This window comes from Hippocampus bargibanti, linkage group LG11, assembly GCF_051943395.1.
Source record: "Hippocampus bargibanti isolate YZ-2025 linkage group LG11, ASM5194339v1, whole genome shotgun sequence".
In the NCBI taxonomy this organism is placed as follows: domain Eukaryota; kingdom Metazoa; phylum Chordata; class Actinopteri; order Syngnathiformes; family Syngnathidae; genus Hippocampus; species Hippocampus bargibanti.
Genome location: NC_142744.1, coordinates 22,551,538 through 22,570,821, shown reverse-complemented (window position 1 = coordinate 22,570,821; position 19,284 = coordinate 22,551,538). Strand labels below are relative to the sequence as shown.

Genomic DNA, 19,284 nt, shown 5'->3' with positions numbered 1-19,284 from the left:
TTAACCTCACTGTCATCAATGAGTGGTTGCTAGCTTTTAGGTGCATATGTACTGCCGATTGAGGCCCACTAGTATTATCCCTGCGATGTTGATAAAGTGTTTTTTTGAGAAATTGTTTAGTCTCCCCAATGTACTGCTCTTTACAATTTTCATTCTTACAATGTATTGAATAAACTACATTACTTTATTTTTCATTTGGCAGCCTATCTTTTGGATGCACTAATTTTTGCCTTAAAGTGTTTATCGGTTTGAAATAAGTAGGAATTTTGTGTGGCCAAAGGACTCTTTGTAATTTTACAGAAACTCCTGCAATGTAAGGTACTGCTACTCCTCTCCCTTTTTTGTATCTTCAGAATTTTTGGTTTCATTCCCTATTCTTTCTTTCTGACATTTGTTAAACGACCACTGAGGGTACCCACAGTTAGTGAGTGCTCTTCTGATATGTTTTGACTCCTTTTCTCTGCCTTCGACATTTCTTGGTATTAGTTTAGCCCTATGCTGGAGGGTTCTGATAACTCCTAGTTTGTGTTGTAGAGGATGGTTCAAATCAAAAAGTAAGTATTGGTCAGTGTGTGTAACCTTCCTAAAAACTTCTGTTTTTAGCGCTCTGCCCTCTTTTATAATTACTTTACAATCCAAAAAGGCTAGTTGGTTCTCTTTAATGTCCTCGCGAGTAAATTTAATGTTGATGTCTACCGAGTTAAGGTGATCTGCCCTTGTCTGCTGGCAAAATAGTAATATTTTGTCTTTTTGTTATGTTGTTAACGCCTTTCTCTCTTCTAATGTTATGTTGGACGGAGGTGGTTTGTCACTACTAAGAAGGGGTGATATTTTAATGCGTAGAACATCTGCCTCTGCATACGAAAGTTTGTTATTTTTAATAGCCGATTCAGTAGCTGTGATGTAGTCTATTGTAGATATTGTTTTAGAAGTTACTGAGAAATTTAAACCTTTGGTTAGTACAGCCTTTTCTGTCTCTGAGAGACAAATTTTTGATCCAATTCTCCCTTGAAATCTGCTTCTTCTTAATTTTTCGTGTGTTTACCAGTAGCTGAGATGTTTCAGGAAAAGTAATTTTTGAAATTTACCCTTTTGTCTCTCTTTGGTTTTGCTGTGGTGCCTCATGTATCCGGATTTCCTTAACAGATCACCTTAACTCGGTAGACATTAACATTAAATTTACTCGCGAGGACATTAAAGAGAACCAACTAGCCTTTTTGAATTGTAAAGTAATTATAAAAGAGGACAGCGCGCTAAAAACAGTCTTGAGGAAGGTTACACACACTGTAATCATGGAAATATCAAATGACAAAATAAATTAAACGGTTATATTTATTTAGTGATTTGTACTTTAACATTCTTTTCCATTTAACTTAACCATTTTTGGATTTTTTTTCTTTCAAAAAATTTTCACATTTACCGTTCAAATACTAGGTAGAGATGAGCGGTGAGGCACCAGCCGGCTGAGCCTCACCATGAATTGCGCAATCACTATGCTATCTGTGCTGGCTTGCTCTGCAGTGAGACTGCATTGCTGCCCTCTGCATATCACTATTAAAGTGTTCAAAATCTTTGATCCTCTCCTCTTTCATCTAGAACTGCTTCATGTCATCACAAAGAGGGTACCAAGTCCTGAAGAATGAATGACTCTCTGTGTCTTTGTTTTGTCATGTTGTCTTTGTTGTCATATTATTTGTTATTTAGTTTTTTGTTGTTGTTCTTTTGACTTCAAGACGGCGCCGCGAGAGTTGCTGCCTTTTCAGCAGCTCATCTTTTTTCTACTTTCATTCCTTTCATCACTTTGCTGCTGTGAAATGTAAATTTCTCCATTGCGAGACTAATAAAGGCAAATCCAATCCAATAGCTTTTTGTATATTAACTAAATTTCTAGTTTACCTGGTGTATATAATGTACAGTCACTGTACATTATAAACACTGTACTACAGTGTTTATTTTATTTTTATCAAAACTGTGTGCGTAGGTGAGGCACACAGTTCTCCTGCCTCATGACAGGGGGCGCTAGTGATTACAGATTCTTCTTGCAACTCCTCGGCTGCACAATAATTTAATTAGTGACAGCAAGCTACAGTAAACAGTGAGCAAGAAAGTGCAACCATCCAGTCATTTTTTCGTGTTGCTTGGCCTTATTTTCAGAATGGAGGATTACATATCTAAATTGAAATAATTTTTAAACTGGACTTTCAATTAAAGCAGGAGATAATCATGAAAGGAAGACCAACACCGGACTGTATAGCTCACAAACGGTGAGGGATGAATGTAAATCTCCTGCACAGCTTCTCTACTTTTTGGCCAAGAAGGATCTCATTGAAACTATTCCTGAAGCGACAAAGTTGCTCAAGCTCGTGCTCACTGTTCCAGCTACTACAGCATTAGTGAAGCGGTCATTCTCAGCACAAAAGACTGAAAACATAGTCGGAACAGGACTGATCAAGGACAACTTTCTTTTTCATGTTTTTTTATATATATATATATATATATATATATATATATATATATATATATATATATATATATATATATATATATATATATATACAGTAAAGTCTCGTTATATCGATATTCAAGAGAGTCCGAAAAAATATCGATATAACCGGGACTATCGATATATCCGACCCTGTTTGCATGTAATTTTCTCAGTGCGTGCATAGAAATAGTATCGATATAACCGGGACTATCGATATATCCGATATCGATATAACGAGACTTTACTGTATATACAATCTATCTATCTATCTATATATTGTAATATCATGAGAGGCTAGCTCTCAGCGGGACAGGACAAGGAGCGCAATGGGCGACAGGTTTGAATACAAACAAAGGTTTTAATAAAGGGTTTCAGGGGGGAATTCACAAGTAACAAAGGCAAGAATAGTGTCTCTTTCAATATTTAAATCATAATAAAATCTCTTCTGAGGTGAAACTGAAGACGGAGTTCTTTTCCAAGAGTTTCTAGGCCTCACCCCTCTTGACGTCCTCCTCATGTAGCCTAGCCACCTTTAGCAACGTCCGAATCCAGTGTCCTGTCGTGTGGTCCCAACTGGCAATGAGTTCCACGCGGCCTTCAATTTTTCCACAGAGCACAGCAACAGAGCTTGTCTCTCCCGGGGCCCACACTCAGAGGCTCTCCGCCTTAAAAGCCTTGCCTGCCAATCAAGCCGTGATCAGCCGCAGGTGTGGTGTTTGAATTGCTGCCTTCCACCAGATGGGGCCAAAACTCTCTCTGGGTGAAGCCATCTTAGGGGGATGTATTTGCCCTCCAGTCCAGAACCCAGCCTCTCGTGACATCACATATATATATATATATATATATATATATATATATATATATATATATATATATATATATATATATATATATATATATATATATATATATATCAACTTTCACCCTTCTACCTCGTAGCTGATAGGCCTGTTTGAGGTGATGTCATACTCCCGCCACATATAAGCTGGGTGGGGTGGGCTTCGCTCTCTCTCTCTCTCTCTGGCCTCCTCAACCGACCTCACAATGTGTTTGCTGTCTACAAGATTAAAATAATCTTTTTTGTTCAACACCTTGGTTCCTGCTGATTTTACTACTATCTTCTAACACCGTGAAGATCCATGAACCAGAGAGAATCATCATTTTTAATCCATCAGCTATATAAATCAGGATGTTGTATTTCAAGTGTGCCGACTTTGTGTTTCAGTTAGTATATTGTACATTGCTCAGTACATCCTGCTTCTAATGCCTCCCTGGTTTTTTGGATCATCTATCATTGCATTAACATGAGTAGATTACTGGCCAGAGTCAGTCAGGTCAATCTTCAGACCCACCTCAGAAGGGAATGAAAACACTACCTGACCCTGGTCCAGAATCACTGCTGGTAATGCATAATAAGACTCCTTTATGTCTCGTTGAATTAGGAAAGAAACCGTAAACAACACTTGAATTCAAAATTGTCATTAACACATTTTTTAATATCCACAAAAGATCATTGTTACAGCTGGATATGGCAGCTCTGTTTGAGATATACCTTTTCGATCTCCCGTTGACGATGGTATATGAGGGTACACACAGAAATCATGTCATTGTATGTTCAGATAATTAGATGAGCGGCAACTTCTGCCATGTTCTGGGACAGTAGCAACAGTTTTCAATTGAAGCGGCAAGAGGAAGTGAGTCTGGAATGACTCAGGCCTTTCAGAGTGCATGTGGCGCTGCCAAATTAATAAATTCATGAGATAGCGATTATTTGGATTAAACAGACAAAACAATTCAACAGCATCCTTTCAATTGGAGCAAAGAGTAAAGGAGATGTTGGAAAGGGCCTTGCAGAAATGTTCTAGAAGTCATACAGTACTTCCAGCAGAGAAGCCAAAGACCATGCTTGAGTCTCACAGCTAAACGGGCAGTGCTGGCCATTCTCGTTCGTTAACTCTGGCAAACCTTTCCATTGAGATCTAAAACAGATGTAGACAAAGGTTTAAAACAGATAGAGACAAAGGCATGTGGAAATAAAAAAGTTACAAAAAACAACAGTTTCTGAAAGTATCAGCAAATATAATTGGATTTATTTTAAAGCTTGTTATAATGCAATTTAAAAGTTAACTCATTTAATGCCACAATGTAAAAAACAAAATATAAAGGTCTTCATCCTGCTCCTCAGTAAGTATCAAGGGTTTGGGAATGATTTCAATATGATAAATCACTAATGGCAATAATAGCTTTGATCAGATCGGGATGCCTACAGTGAGGCGTCTGTGTAAGCTCTCAGTCGTACAGGAATGGTCCATCGATGAAAAGGTTTCTTCAGCCGTCATCTGTACTTTGAAGGTGTCGGACGTTTCGCTTCTTATCCAAGAAACTTCGTCAGCAAACTAAAGTCTTACTGGTAGTTTAGGTGCCGGCACCGCCATGTCTGGACAGGAGGGATATATAAATAGGGCCTAAGCTACCAGTAAGACTTTAGTTTGCTGACGAAGTTTCTTGGATAAGAAGCGAAACGCCCCGACACCTTCAAAGAAGTACAGATGACGGCTGAAGAAACCTTTTCATCGATCCATACAGTGAGAGCGTGTGCATTCGGTATAGCGATCCTATGTGTGTGGCAAGATGACAGCATGTGGTTGACTTTGCTAAGAGGCTATTGTGAATACTTTCTTTCAGAAAAGACAGGAACATAGGGTGACTTATAAGAGTGGAGGCAGGAGTACACAGGTAGACTACATTTTGTATCAACAGCGCCAACTGAAGGAAATAAGAAGACTACAAAGTAGTGGTTGGTGAGAGTGTAGCCAGACAGCATAGGTTGGTGTTGTGTAGGATGACGCTGCTAGTGAGGAAGATGAAGAAGCCAAAGGCAGAACTTGGGACAAAATGGTGGAAATTGAAAAAGCAAGAGTGTTGCATGACTTTTAGGAAGAAGTTAAGACAAGCACTAGGAAGGCAGTAGGTCCTTCCGGATGACTGGCAAACTACAGCGAACATAATCAGAGAGTCAGGTCGGAAAGTACTTGGTGTATCGAGTGGAAGAAAGGTAGATAAGGAGACTTGGTGGAGGAATGGGGAGGTGCAGGAGTGTATACAGAGAAAGAGGTTAGCAAAGAAGAAGTGGGACACTGAGAGGGCGGAAGTGAGTAGAGAGGAGTACAAGGAGATGCAGCGCATGGTTAAAGTAAAGGTGGCAAAGGCCAAACAAGAGGCCTATGATGACTTTTAGGCGAGGCTGGACAGCAAGGAAGGCGAGACTGATATTTATTACTGTATCTATGCTTGTCTGTGAATGTAGCTTTGAAAGGCGCTTGAAATAAAATACATTATTATTATTATTATTATTATTATTATTATTTATAGGCTGGCGAGACAGAGAGACAAAGATGGTAAGGACCCGCAGCAGGTTAGGGTGATTAAGGATAGAGATGGCAATGTATTAACAGGTGCCAGTAGTGTGATGGCAAGATGGAAAGAGTAGTTTGAAGAGATGAATGAGGAAAATGAGAAGGAACAGTGAGTAGAAGATGTGACTGTTGTGGACAAAGACGTAGCAAACATTAGCAAAGATTAAGTGAGGAGGGCGCTGAAGAGGATGAAGGGTGGAAAGGCATTTGGGCCTGACAGTTTACCAATTGAGGTATGGAAGTGTTTAGGAAAGGTGGCAGTGGTGTTCTTGACTGGGTTGATCAACAATATTTTAAATGGTGAGCAGATGCCTGAAGAATTGGAGACGAAGTGTACTGGTGTCCATTTTTAAGAACAAGGGAGATGTGCAGCGTTGTACTAACTACAGAGGAATAAAGTTGATGAGCCATACAATGAAACTCTGGGAAATAGTAGTTGAAGCTAGACTAGGAGCAGAAGTGAACATTTGTGAGCAGCAGTATGGCTTCATGCCCAAAAAGAGTACGGCAGATGCAGTGTGTGCTTTAAGAATACTGATAGAGAAGTACAGAGAAGGTCAGAAGGAACTGCACTGTGTCTTTGTAGATCTGGAGAAAGCGTATAAAAGGGTGCCGAGAGAAGAGCTGTGGTATTGCATGAAGAAGTCTGGAGTGACAGAAAAGTATGTCACAACGGTGCAAAACATGTATCATGACTGTAAAGACAGTTGTGAGGTGTGCTGTCAGTGTGACGGAGGATTTCAAGGTGGCGGTGGGATTCCACCAGGGGTCAGCTCTGAGCCCCTTCTTATTCGCGATGGTGATGGACAGCCTGACAGACAATGCAAGCCAAGAATGTCCTTGGACGATGATGTTTGCAGATGACATTGTGATCTGTAGCGAGAGCGGGGAACAGGTGAGCGAAAAACTAGAGAAGTGGAGGTATGTCCTGGAAAGGAGTGGAATGAAGATCAGTCGGACCAAGACGGAATATGTGGGTGAATGAGAGGGATCCAAGTACAAGAGTGATGCTACATGGAGAAGAGATAAAGAAGGTAGAGGATTTTAAGTACTTGGGGACAACTGTCCAGAGCAATGGAGAGTGTGGAAAAGAGGTGAAGAAGCGTGTCCAGGTAGGCTGGAACGGCTGGAGAAAATTGCCAGGTGTGATGTGTGATAGAAGGGTTTCAGCTAGGATGAAAGGAAAAGTGTATAAAACGGTGGTGAGACCAGCCATGACTTTTTGGACTGAAGAACTGAAGACAGTTCTACTGAAGAAAAGACAGGAAGCACAGCTGAAGGTAGCAGAGAAGAAGATGTTGAGGTTTTCTTTGGGAGTGACCAGTTTGATCAGGAATGAGTATATCAGAGGGACAACTCATAGTAGAGGATTTGGAGAGAAAGTCAGAGAGGCCTGACTGAAATTGTTCAGAGGAGAGAGAGTGACTCTGAACATGAAGGATGCTGAGCCTTGAACTGCCAGTCAGGAGACCGAGAGGAAGACCAAAGAGGAGGGTTATGGATGTTGTCAAAGAGGACATGAAGGTACCTGGTGTGAGAGAAGAGGATTCACTAAATCGGGTTAGATGGAGGACATCTATTCGCCGTGGTGGCCCCTGAAGGGAAAAGGCGAAAGAAGTGTGTGGCAAGGTGTCGTGCGAATGTAGTGTGTTGATGAAAACATGTATCAACTTCAATGTTCATGCAAAGTTGAATGCCTTCAATCCAGTGATTTTGTTTATTATTTTGAAATTAAAGTGCCTTTTTGTGTTGATTATGTTATATATGTTGGGAGGAAATGGTTGATTAAATATTTGGTATCAATAATGGAAAACAATGCATCAAAGTGAAAGGTTATACAACATCCTTTCATAACTTTGCTGCTATGAAATGTAAATTTCTCCACTACCAGAGTAATAAAGGTAACTCCAGTCCAATCCATTGCAAGCAGCAATCCATTGCTCTGGGAAATATCATCATTTAACTTGAACAATGTTCAACTGCTACATACAAAGAATTATAAAAGGCAGAAATGTCATTTTTGTCCTGGTGAAATAAGAAGGTTGTAGCTTTTATTAGTAGGTTCCATGGTACACACAGGGGCGCAGGCACCATTGGGGAATTTTGGAAAATGTCTCAGTTTTGCTGAAAAGCCAGTGTATTTCCAGACCGGTTCGGGCGCATCACGGGCGCATCACGCTATGGAACTCCATATTCAAAAGCTAATAGATTGTACCATATTAAAATTCATTAACTTATTCATTTTCCGAACCGATTTGTCCTCACTAGGGTCTAGCGGGTGCTGAAGCCTATCCCAGCTGTCTTTGGGCAGTGGCAGGGGACACCCGGAACCGGTTGCCAGGCAGGACACAAGTCATACAGAAACAGAAAACCAATCACGCTCACACTCACACTGACACTCACACATAGGGATGATTTGGAGTGTTCAATCAGCCTGCTATGTGTGTTTTTGGAATGTGGAAACCGGAGAGCCCGGGGAAACCCCACGCACGCACGGGGGAGGACATGCAAACTCAACACAGAGAGGCCGTAGGCCATAACCTCTGCATTGTGAAGTCAATGTGCTAACCATTCGACTACCGGGCCATTTTAAAATTATACTAATGTAATATAAGGATGAAAGGGGAAAAATGTGGGAGCATCATTTTGAAGTAGAATACATAATATTCATACCTCTCCAGATGACTGTTATGTCGTGAAATAACATTTTTGACCAGGGTCACCGTCGTGGCATACTGTTTTTCGCCAAGCATTTTGGCAAAGTGCAGTTTAGCACGCAAAAAGTATCCAACAGGCCAAACCCACTCCTGGACAAACATATGAGTTAGAAATAGCAGTTTAATTGATTAATTGAGCAATAAAACATCGAGCTTGCGTTTTAAAACCGGCCTGTTCAGGGTTTCGTTAAGGGGTCTGAGGGATGAATTCAAACGTGAAAATTATACTCATTGAGAAAATGTATTGTTTCTTGCTTTGTATAATTATTAAAAAAAATAGTTGACTCCAAACAAAAAAATACATTATTCATGCAACTTCTAGTTTTAAACAATGGCTATCATTGTCCTTCACTATGGTGACCAATTATCAAACTCATATGTTCTCACCGGTCCTTGGTGGTAGTTGAAGCCTTTTGCCACATTATAGTTGTCATTGTCCAGTGCATTGTCATATACACCACAGTAGACCATATCACTGCAAATACATACAGTAAATGCTGCATCAAGAAGCAAAATTAAAAAATACAACCGCAGTTTAACAAAACAAGGACCTCACTAGTTTTAAAGGACAACCGACACCATTTTTTGTTTCCTAACTGACATCATAAAAACGTTTTATAGCATCGAAAATACCCAAAACACGCAGGCGCATACACGTACATCAAATTCATAGTCAAGAGGTTGTCATTTCAACACTCGCATGTCTCAGTATCTCGTGTTGATTGTATGCTCACTCCATTCTTGTGTGGAATCAATAATATTTTAAAATTAAGATCATCATTTAGAAACATTTTTTCATATTTATTTGGGTTGGGTTTGTGAGATGGCGTCAGTATTTTATTATAAGTCTGATGATTGATGATGATGAAACAAAGGAGAACCAACACTATTTTTTTGTTTCCTAACTGAAATCAGAAAAACGTTTTAGAGCATCTAAAATACCCAAAACACGCAGGCTGATATTTTTAGTCAAATGCAAAACACCAATAAAAATGACTTAAAGTGTCCCAAAACTGCCACAAAATGAGCTAGGATCTGGGCAGATTCAGAAAGTCCCGCCCCCTTGTTCGTTACGTCACTATTGGTCACACACTGCCTTGCTCCAGAATCAAAACAATAGCTTCAGAGCGTTCAGATTCGGAGAAGATGCTTTCTTGTAACTCATCCACTTATGAATATGATTCAAATAGTTCTGAAGAGGAAAGCATAAATGTTTGCAATCTATTAAAGAAGTCCTTCCGTATCAATTCGAGCCGTCTGGACTCCAATATATTGCTCAGAAAATTTACAAGATGGCGCACAAGCTCCGTTGAAAATGGGCTGATTTGTCTGGCTGCGAATTTGTGCAAACTTACACCTTTATGCGTGTTACCGCAATTAGCTGCGACACACAACCATTCACCATCGCTTTATTGATGTAGTTTTCCTTCTAATTTCGCCATCAACATGGATCAACACGATGTTTTCAGACCAAACAAAGTACCCAAAATGCATTGTGTGTCGCTTTCTCGGTCACGGGCGTTCCCTCTGTGACGTCACTTAGGGCATCATCATCAACTCGAAAACAAGACTTCCTGAATTCAGCGTGAGTCTTAAAACGTAAAATATAGCTATATGGGGTGGAATCTTTGTAAAATGAACTCAATAGACACAACCTGTCCGGGGCGTCGGTTGTCCTTTAAAGGACAACCGACATCACTTTTTTGTTTCCTTACTGACATCAGAAAAACTTTTTATAGCATCTAAAATACCCAAAACACACAGTATGATATTTTTAGTCAAATGCAAAACACCAATAAAAATGACGTGTGCTGAAACTGCAAAAAATTGAAACCGGAAGTGGCCAGTTTCAGAAGGTCCCGCCCCCTTGTTTGTGGTGTCACGCCAAGACGTCTTGCCTTGCTCGAGAATCAAAACAATGACTTCAGATTCGGAGAACATGCTTTCTTGTTACTCGTCCAGTTATGAATATGATTCAAATAGTTCTCAAGAGGAAAGCATACGTTTGCAATCAATTAAAGAAATTATTCCGTGTCATTTTGATGTATTTGGGGGTGGGAAATGTAGCACCAAAAAGCTCCGTGGAAAACAGCTGATTTGTTTCCTTAGAATTTTTGTCAGCGAATATCAAATAGATCCTTGGTGAAACACACAAGGATTCATCATCGCGTTATTTATGTGTTTTCCTTCTAATTTCGCCATCAACACAAAGTTTTCAGACAAAACAAAGTACCGCAAAATGCATTGACGTGATGAAAGGACTGCTGCAATGTGTCTTGTCTCGGTCAGGGGCGTTCCTTGAGTGACGTGAGGACTTGTCACCAACTCAAGAACAATGTAGCATATGTCACACTGCTATAGAATGTTGCGACAGGTCGAAAAGCAGCGGTGACATCACGACCGCAGGTAGACTAAGATGGTGGCACAATAAAGACGTTGACAAAGCAACTCTTCTCCTCTCATTCCTCCGGACATAACATTGGCGACGAAGATGGACTTCTACACAGCTCCCCTCCCCTCGTTTCTCCCGCTCCCCGGTGAGCCACCAGTCCCGTGGTCCTGCTGGTATGACTCTTTTACGACATATCTGACGGCGATCGGACTAAACCAGGCAAGCGACACACGGCTAACGGCTATGCTAGTGCACAGCTAGGGAAGTGAGGGGCAGCGCATTTTTCGGACACTCGGACCCGCGCAGAAATACAAAGATTGTCTCGCATTGTTGGACAAACACTTCGCCCCACCGCAGAGCGTGATTGTCCGGCCTTCCGTCAACGACGGCAACGAACAGGCGAGCCGGTACACCACTATGTTGCCGACTTGCGGTGTTTAGCGGGCCTCTGTAAATTCGGCCGCTTGGAGGAGGAAATGATTAGCGATCAACTCGCGGAGCACACGAGTGATCCCAAACTACGGGAGAAACTGTTATTGTCCCCTGACGACCTCTCACTATCGAAGGCTGTGGAGATGGCGTTCCAATTGGAGAACGCAGCACAATTAACGGCTCGGTTCGTGAACCCACCCACACCTTCACACTCTCCCGCGTTGGCACAGATTGTTGCTCCAACCCCTCCACGCCCAGACGCCACCTCCAGTTACGAATGCACCTCTAAATACGACGGTGCCGAGATAAATGTGGCCAGGCGTCAAGGGGCCGATGCACGCACACCTGGTGCCAACTGTGGGTCTGCCTCGCACCCCACACGTGCGCCCACTTGCAGAGCCACGGGACAACGAGGCCAACGCTGCGGGAAGATGAATCACTTCGCCAGAATGTGCCGCTCTGCTCCCACCTCCACCTACGACCGTACCGAGGTAAATGTCGTCAGACAGCAAGGGGCCAACACACGCAGGCCTTGTGCCAACTGTGGGTCTGCCTGGCACCCCACACGCGCGCCAACTTGCAAAGCCATTGGACAGAGATGGCAGCACTACGGAAAGAGGAACCACTTCGCCAGGATGTGCCGCTCTGCTCCCACGTCAACATACCCGTCACGCCGCTCACTAGACCAGCCGAGGCAGACCACCATCCACTGCGTGGGCTCGCGCGCGAAGCCATTTAAGTGGTGCACAGTGGAACTGGATGGAGTGAGCTTACCACTCCTGCTCGACACTGCAGCCTCCAGGTCACTGTTGAACGTGTCCACAGTTCGACGGCTATTTCGTAATCTCCTGATCGAGGCCAACGCTGAGGACTTGTTTGGCTATGGCCAAACTAAGATTGGTATGGTGGGCACTGCCACCTTCACAGTGCGCTCTGGCTCGAGGACTCTCCCCCCCCTTCACCTTCCAAATATCACGTCATGGCGCCAACCTCTTGGACTTGGACTTGTTTTGTGCACTCGGCTTTTCCATCTCTGACAATGCGGGTGCCACAATTCACCCTCAGGCCAACGGGGGTGGAGAAAGCTCCAACCAAGCAGACGGCAGCCTACTCTTCCTCAGCCAGCAGAAGGGCCAATGAGAAGCGCCGGGCGAAACAACGCACACTTACTGTGTCGGACTGGGTCCGCATTCGCCGGCTGAGCTGCTCTCACAAATTGGACATTCTGGACAGCACCAGTCCAGATCACCGCCCAACTCGGACCGACCACCTTCTGTCTGGCTGACGGGTCGCGTTGGCATGCCAGCCGCCTAAGGAGAGTGGCAGCACCGACCCCCTCGAATGACTTATCAGGCAAAGATTACTGACATCCTGTCACACATCAGAGAACACCGATGGCACGCCTTGAAGAGCGTGGTGAACCAGCCGTGCCCGTGGAGCCAGAGCCTCGGCCAGCTCGCGTTCGCCTTTGCCCTCGGAATTTGGACAATTAGCACCGATTTTCATTGTTCAGACCCTAGCTAGTGCTTAGCCTATCGCGTGGCAGAATAACCCACACGGCTAAGCAGGGAAATCGGCAGTCTACCCGGTTTCCCTTGTTACAGAGTGTTTCTGGTTCCTTCAGGGAGGGGGGGTAAATGTAGCATATGTCACACTGCTACAGAATGTTGCGACAGGTCGAAAAGCAGCGGTGACGTCACGACCGCAGGTAGACTAAGATGGTGGCACAATAAAGACGTTGACAAAGCAACTCTTCTCCTCTCATTCCTCCGGACTGTCATGATCTGGTTGGCGACCAACGGGGGGGCGCTGTCGGCCCCGCCTGCACCTGCACAGGTGCTGGTCGTCCCGATCAAATTGGCGACCAGCGGGTAGCGACGTCAGCCCTGCCGGCAGCCTCGCAGGTGCTGGTCGTTATAATCAATAACACTTAAAAGGACACCTGGCACGATCATCCGGTGCCGATTCATTGTTTGTTTGCTGCTTGGTTGCAGCATGCATCGTGTACGTGTTTGTTTAACCTTGGCGGGCTTTTACTTTTGGTCTTCTTTTGCTACTTTGTATTTTTTCCATTCAGATCATTTTGATGTTTTACATTTTGTTCCTGCTGACTTTATTTTAATACAATTTGTCAAACAACCTCCTGCTCCCTCCTGCCTGCTTTTTGGGATCCGAACCCGCCATCACCACCTCGCAAACCGTGACAGAATGAATCGGCCAACCATCGGATCCCGCAGGTACATCGGACCCGTCTCATTTCCACCCTGTGCCTGGCAATGCTACGTCCACGTTAGCGCAAGCCTCGTCGAGTTTGAATTGCGTCACTCGACGAGCCGCAACGTCCACGTAAACGTCCGGCCGAGACCTCCTTCCAGGTGGCCGTCCAGGGTGACCCTGGGTGACTGGCATTGCACGCCCACGTCCAGCCACGCTGTCGTCGTGCATGACGGATTGAGTCTCATCCACGACGAGCCGTGCAACGTCCGCGTCAATGTCAGTCCGAGACCCCACTCACCGCTGGATCCCGGAGCGGCTCTGGACCCGTCTCGTTCCCCCGGAGCCGGGCAGTTCACGCCCACGTCGGCGTCCGGCCGAGACCTGGTCCCATACGGCCGTACGGGGTGCCATTCTGCGCCTGGCAGTTCGACGTCCACGCAGAGCCATGCGCCGTCGCGTGAACGTGCGAGAGGCATCGCACTCACGCCCACGACGATCCGTGCCGCGTATTCGTCCACCCCAGGCCGAGTCCCGTTCCCATCAGGCCGCCGCCCGTCGTGTGCTGGAGAGGCCGCGGTTGCCCTCTCCACCGACCGTTCCCTGGCGAGTGGACCTTTTGGGAGACTGTTGGGACTTCTGGAAGCAGCCCCTTGAAGGGGGGGTACTGTCATGATCTGGTTGGCGACCAACGGGGGGCGCTGTCGGCCCCGCCTGCACCTGCACAGGTGCTGGTCGTCCCGATCAAATTGGCGACCAGCGGGTAGCGACGTCAGCCCTGCCGGCAGCCTCGCAGGTGCTGGTCGTTATAATCAATGACACTTAAAAAGACACCTGGCACGATCATCCGGTGCCGATTCATTGTTTGTTTGCTGCTTGGTTGCGGCATGCATCGTGTACGTGTTTGTTTAACCTTGGCGGACTTTTACACTTGGTTTTCTTTTGCTACTTTGTATTTTTTCCATTCAGATCATTTTGATGTTTTACATTTTGTTACTGCTGACTTTATTTTAATACAATTTGTCAAACAACCTCCTGCTCCCTCCTGCCTGCTTTTTGGGATCCGAACCCGCCATCACCACCTCGCAAAACCGTGACACGGACATAACAAACAAGACTTCCAGAATATTCAGCGCGAGTTTTAAAAGGCAAAATATAGCTATATGCGGTGGAATCTTTGAAAAATACGCTCAGTCGAAGTCATTTGAAGCGATTTTACCAATTATGGACACAACTTGTCCGGTGGCGTCGGTTGTCCTTTAAAGGACAGTGTTCTTTATATTTGGATATGTTTTATACTGATCTGTTTGCTATATGGATGCAGGTCCATCAGTGAATTTCCATTAACAAGGACCTGATTACATTTTAACCCTCATATTATGCTGAAAAAAATCACAATCATGTTGTGGGTCATTTTTACCCACAGTGTGGAGGCTTCACAGTCACAGCTTTAATTAAATTATGAGGTTTATATTGCCTTTTGGAATGTTTTTTAATTATTTTTTTCTAGTTCCAACAAAACCTCCCAGGGTGACTTTTGACATGATTGGGGCCAATGTTATTGTATTTTTTGTTTGTTTTTGTTTTGTTTTTTGAGTTCACAAAACACTGCATTTTAGCAAGGGTGTGTATTTGTCACAAGGGTGGGAGAAAATATGAATATTGCATTACAATACAGGATATTTTTGCCATTTGATTTTAGTGATCTCCGTTCATGATACAATTACACATGTTGATATTGAGCATTGAGAAAGGCGGATTACTCAGGGTCAAGGGTTTTCATTCCAAGGGGTCCCAGTAATTTCTCCTCAGCCATGTCAAGAGCCTCCCAAGCCCTTTCAACTGTAAAAAGCTCTGGAGCCTGTCATAAGATAAATAAAAGGTACATCAGCACGTCATTTAGTACTTATAAATGTATTATTGCAATGGAAACTGGCTAACTTACGACGACCATGGCAATGGTAAAGTTTGGTCTCAGTTGGTAGTCACACCATGGGCTTGATGCTCCATAACTGTCCTTATAGATACCTGTTTTGTGTACAAGGTCTGAATGCTTCTCATTGGAGTCAAATGGCTTACTGGACACCCAGAAACATGGCTCAAAGGACTGCTGGATCTGTTCATTCCATTTTACATATGAGATGAACACCTCTTCCCCTGCAACACAATGGAACAGAATCTGAAATTCAGTTTGGGAAACATTCAGTATTATAACACGAATGTCATGTGTCGATGCATTTCCATCGGGGATGTGATGGATCTTGGTTAGTACATCGATCTCACAGTCAAGAGGTTGTCATTTCAAAACTCGCATGTCTCAGGATCTCGTGTTGATAGTATGCGCACTCCATGCTTGTGTGGAATGAATAATATTTTAAAATTAAGATCATCATTTAGAAACATTTTTCAGATTTATTTGGGTTGGGTTTGTGAGATGTCATCAGTATTTTATTGTACGTCTGATGATCTGAAACATTTTTTTAGTCAAATGCAAAACACCAATAAAAATGACTTAAAGTGTCCAAAATATGCCACAAATCAGCTTGAAACCGGGGATTTTCAGAAAGTCCCGACCCCAGTTTGTGACGTCACACCAAGTCATCTTGCCTTGCTCAAGAAACAAAACAATGGACTCATGGAATTCAGATTTGGAGAAGATGCTTTCTTGTTACTCATCCAGTTATGAATATGATTCAAATAGTTCTGAAGAGGAAAGCATAAATGTTTGCAATCGATTAAAGGAGTCCTCCCATATCAATTTGAGCCGTCAGTGACAGCAATGTAGCGTCCCCGTAAATGCACAAGATGGAAATGGGCTGATTTGTCTGCTGGGAATTTGTGTCAGCGAATATCAAATAGTTATCTTGGTGCAACACACAACGATTCACCATCGCGTCATTTATGTGTTTTCCTTCTAATTTTGCCATCAACCCAGATCAACACGAAGTTTTAAGACCAAACAAAGTACCGCAAAATGCATTGTGTGTCGCTTTCTCGGTCAGGGGCGTTAGGGGATCGTCATTAACTCGAAAATAAGACTTCCTGAATATTCAGCGCGAGTCTTAAAACATAAAATATAGCTATATGCGGTGGAATCTTTGTAAAATACGCTCAGTAGAAGTCATTTGAAGTCATTTTACAAATTATGGACACAACTTGTCGGGTGGCGTCGGTTGTTCTTTAAAGTGTGATAAATACGAGAGAAAATAATCTGACATGAGGAAAGGGTATAGTTCGTCATAGACATATACTCACTCATATGCGAGATGCATACATTATGAGAACCCTTAACTTCATTACAATCTTAACTAAAGTCATTAGAAATAAATGATGATTTTTAACTTGAAATAACGTACTTTCTGGAGTTGGGTCAGTGTACGACTGCTGTTGAAAACAACGAAACAAAATACGGTAGCAAATATAGGTGTCAATCTGTAATGTGTGCGTGATACCATTTCTGTGAACTTTTGCTCCTTCATAAGGAAACAACCCTTTGAGGTGAAGCTCCACAATCCAGCGGATGGCTGACTTACTGAGACCAATTATCTCCACAGCTGCTCCATCTCTACATAGAGAAACCACATTGAATTTCTGATTTACATTTGCAATCATGAAGGATTTTTGAGGCAATTTTTAAAATTGAGGAAGAAAAACTGAGGTATTTCTGATGTGTGATCAGTATATCTCTGTTACCTGGGAGTAGCCGGTATGGCTTTGTTTCTTGCTCTCTCACTCTCTCCCATTTTATCCATCCAGGTACCACAATTAAAGCGGTTTCCTCCATGAACAAAGCCTGTTGCTGGATCAACGCCAATAACCACATTGAACCCTAGAAGGAAAAATAATGCATGGAGATAGAGGTGGGGTGAGGAGGGGTTGCCTCAAAATACTTTATTTTCCACACTATAAGGCGCACTGAATGGCGCACAAAATGGCTCCTGGCTGGAGACATGCCTACAATGAGGCGTGTTGGTGCTTTATTAAATTGTAAATTATTGTTGCAGCTCCGAATTCAGGCGAGACATGATGTTTATTTAAAGGACAACAGACACCATTTTTTGGGTGCCTAAGTGACATCAGAAAAACGCAAATAGCATCTAAAATACCCAAAACACACAGGCTGATATTTTTAGTGAAATGCAAAACACCAATAAAAACTGCCACTAATGAGCTCAAAACTGTAGAGATTCAGAAAGTCCTGCCCGCATGTTCGTGACGTTACATTGGGAACCCGAGCTAATCCGGCGATCCTTGCCCACCCACAAACTGCCTTGCTCCAGAATCAAAACAATGGCTTCAGAAAGTTCAGATTCGGAGAAGATGCTTTCTTGTTACTCATCCAGTTATGAATATGATTCAAATAGTTCTGAAGAGGAAAGCAGAAGTGATTTGCGATTGATTAAAGAAGTCCTTCCGTATCAATTCGAGCCGTATGCAAGTGACGAAAACGGTGAAGGACACTACATATGAAGCTCTGTGAATTAGCAATGTAGCATCAACTTCGGTGATATGTGGCACATAAGTAAGTAAGCTTTATTTATATCGCACTTTTCACATGTAAATTCTGCTCACCGGCTCACAATACCCAGAGTCGAGGTCAGCAACGCCCCATCCTCACTGTACACAGTGTTAGTGGTGCACTGCTTTCCCCTCCTGAGATACTGGACAGTGGACCGGAATTTCCTCGAAGCCATCCGAAAGTCGGCTTCCATGGCCACACCAAACTCTTCCCATGCCTGAGTCTTTGCCTCGGCGACCACCGAAGCTGCATTCTGCTTGGCTAATCGATACCTGTCAGCTGTTTCCGGGCTCCTGCAGGCCATAAAGGCCCGAGAAGACTCCTTTACTGCAGGTGTCCTCCAGGGAGTACAGGGGTTGCCACCACGACAGGCACCAACATTGGCCGCCTCAACAAGAGAGGTACGGAACATGGTCCATTCGGACTCAATGTCCCCCAAAATGACATCGGCAAAATTCCCATGTGTCTTTACCTAAGTGTTGAAAACATGGGCCCGCAAATCCGTTGATACAACCACAAAGCCAATCATCGAACTGCGGCCAAGGGTGTCCTGGAGCTAAGTGTACATATGGACACCCTTATGTTTGAACAAGGTTTGTTACATACAATCCGTGTTGAGCACAGAAGTCCAAAAACAAAACACCACTTGGGGGTTCTGATTAGGTGGGCCGTTCCTCCCAATCACGCCCCTCCAAGTCTCACTGTCATTGCCCACATGAGCATTGAAATTATCCAGCAGAACAAGGGAGTCCCGAGCAGGAGTACTCTCCAGAACACCCTCTAAGGAACCCAAAAAGGATGGGTACTCTGAACTGTGTGGAAGAGTGTCCAACCCCTCTCGAGAGGGCTGGTACCAGAACCCAGGCTGTGTGTGGGGGCAAGTCCGACTATATCTCGTCTGAACTTTTCTACCTTGGACACCAGCTTGGGCTCCTTCCCTGCAAGTGAGGTGACATTCCGTGTCCCAAGAGCTAGCTACTGCATCCGAGCATCGGATCACCAGGGTCCCCACCTTTTGCTGCCGCCCAGATCACATAGCATCCAACCCCTTTGGCCCCTCCAATGGGTGGTGAGCACTTGAGAAGGGGGACCCAAGTTGCCTCTTTGAG

At 43.8% G+C, this 19,284-nt stretch overlaps 1 protein-coding gene across 1 annotated transcript in view; it reads right to left on the bottom strand.

The window, feature by feature from the left end:
* Positions 1-3,401: 3,401 nt before the first annotated feature.
* The window catches only part of agla (amylo-alpha-1,6-glucosidase and 4-alpha-glucanotransferase a), a 108,335-nt gene continuing 92,452 nt past the window's right edge, over positions 3,402-19,284 (bottom strand). The window contains exons 28-34 of the mRNA XM_089007483.1: positions 17,350-17,485; positions 17,109-17,221; positions 15,602-15,813; positions 15,420-15,517; positions 9,006-9,093; positions 8,575-8,708; positions 3,402-4,464 (exon numbers count right to left, since the gene is read on the bottom strand). Of these exons, the coding sequence (XP_088863609.1) occupies positions 4,347-4,464; positions 8,575-8,708; positions 9,006-9,093; positions 15,420-15,517; positions 15,602-15,813; positions 17,109-17,221; positions 17,350-17,485 (899 nt within the window). The 3' untranslated portion in view covers positions 3,402-4,346. The remainder of the gene's footprint in view (positions 4,465-8,574; positions 8,709-9,005; positions 9,094-15,419; positions 15,518-15,601; positions 15,814-17,108; positions 17,222-17,349; positions 17,486-19,284) is intronic.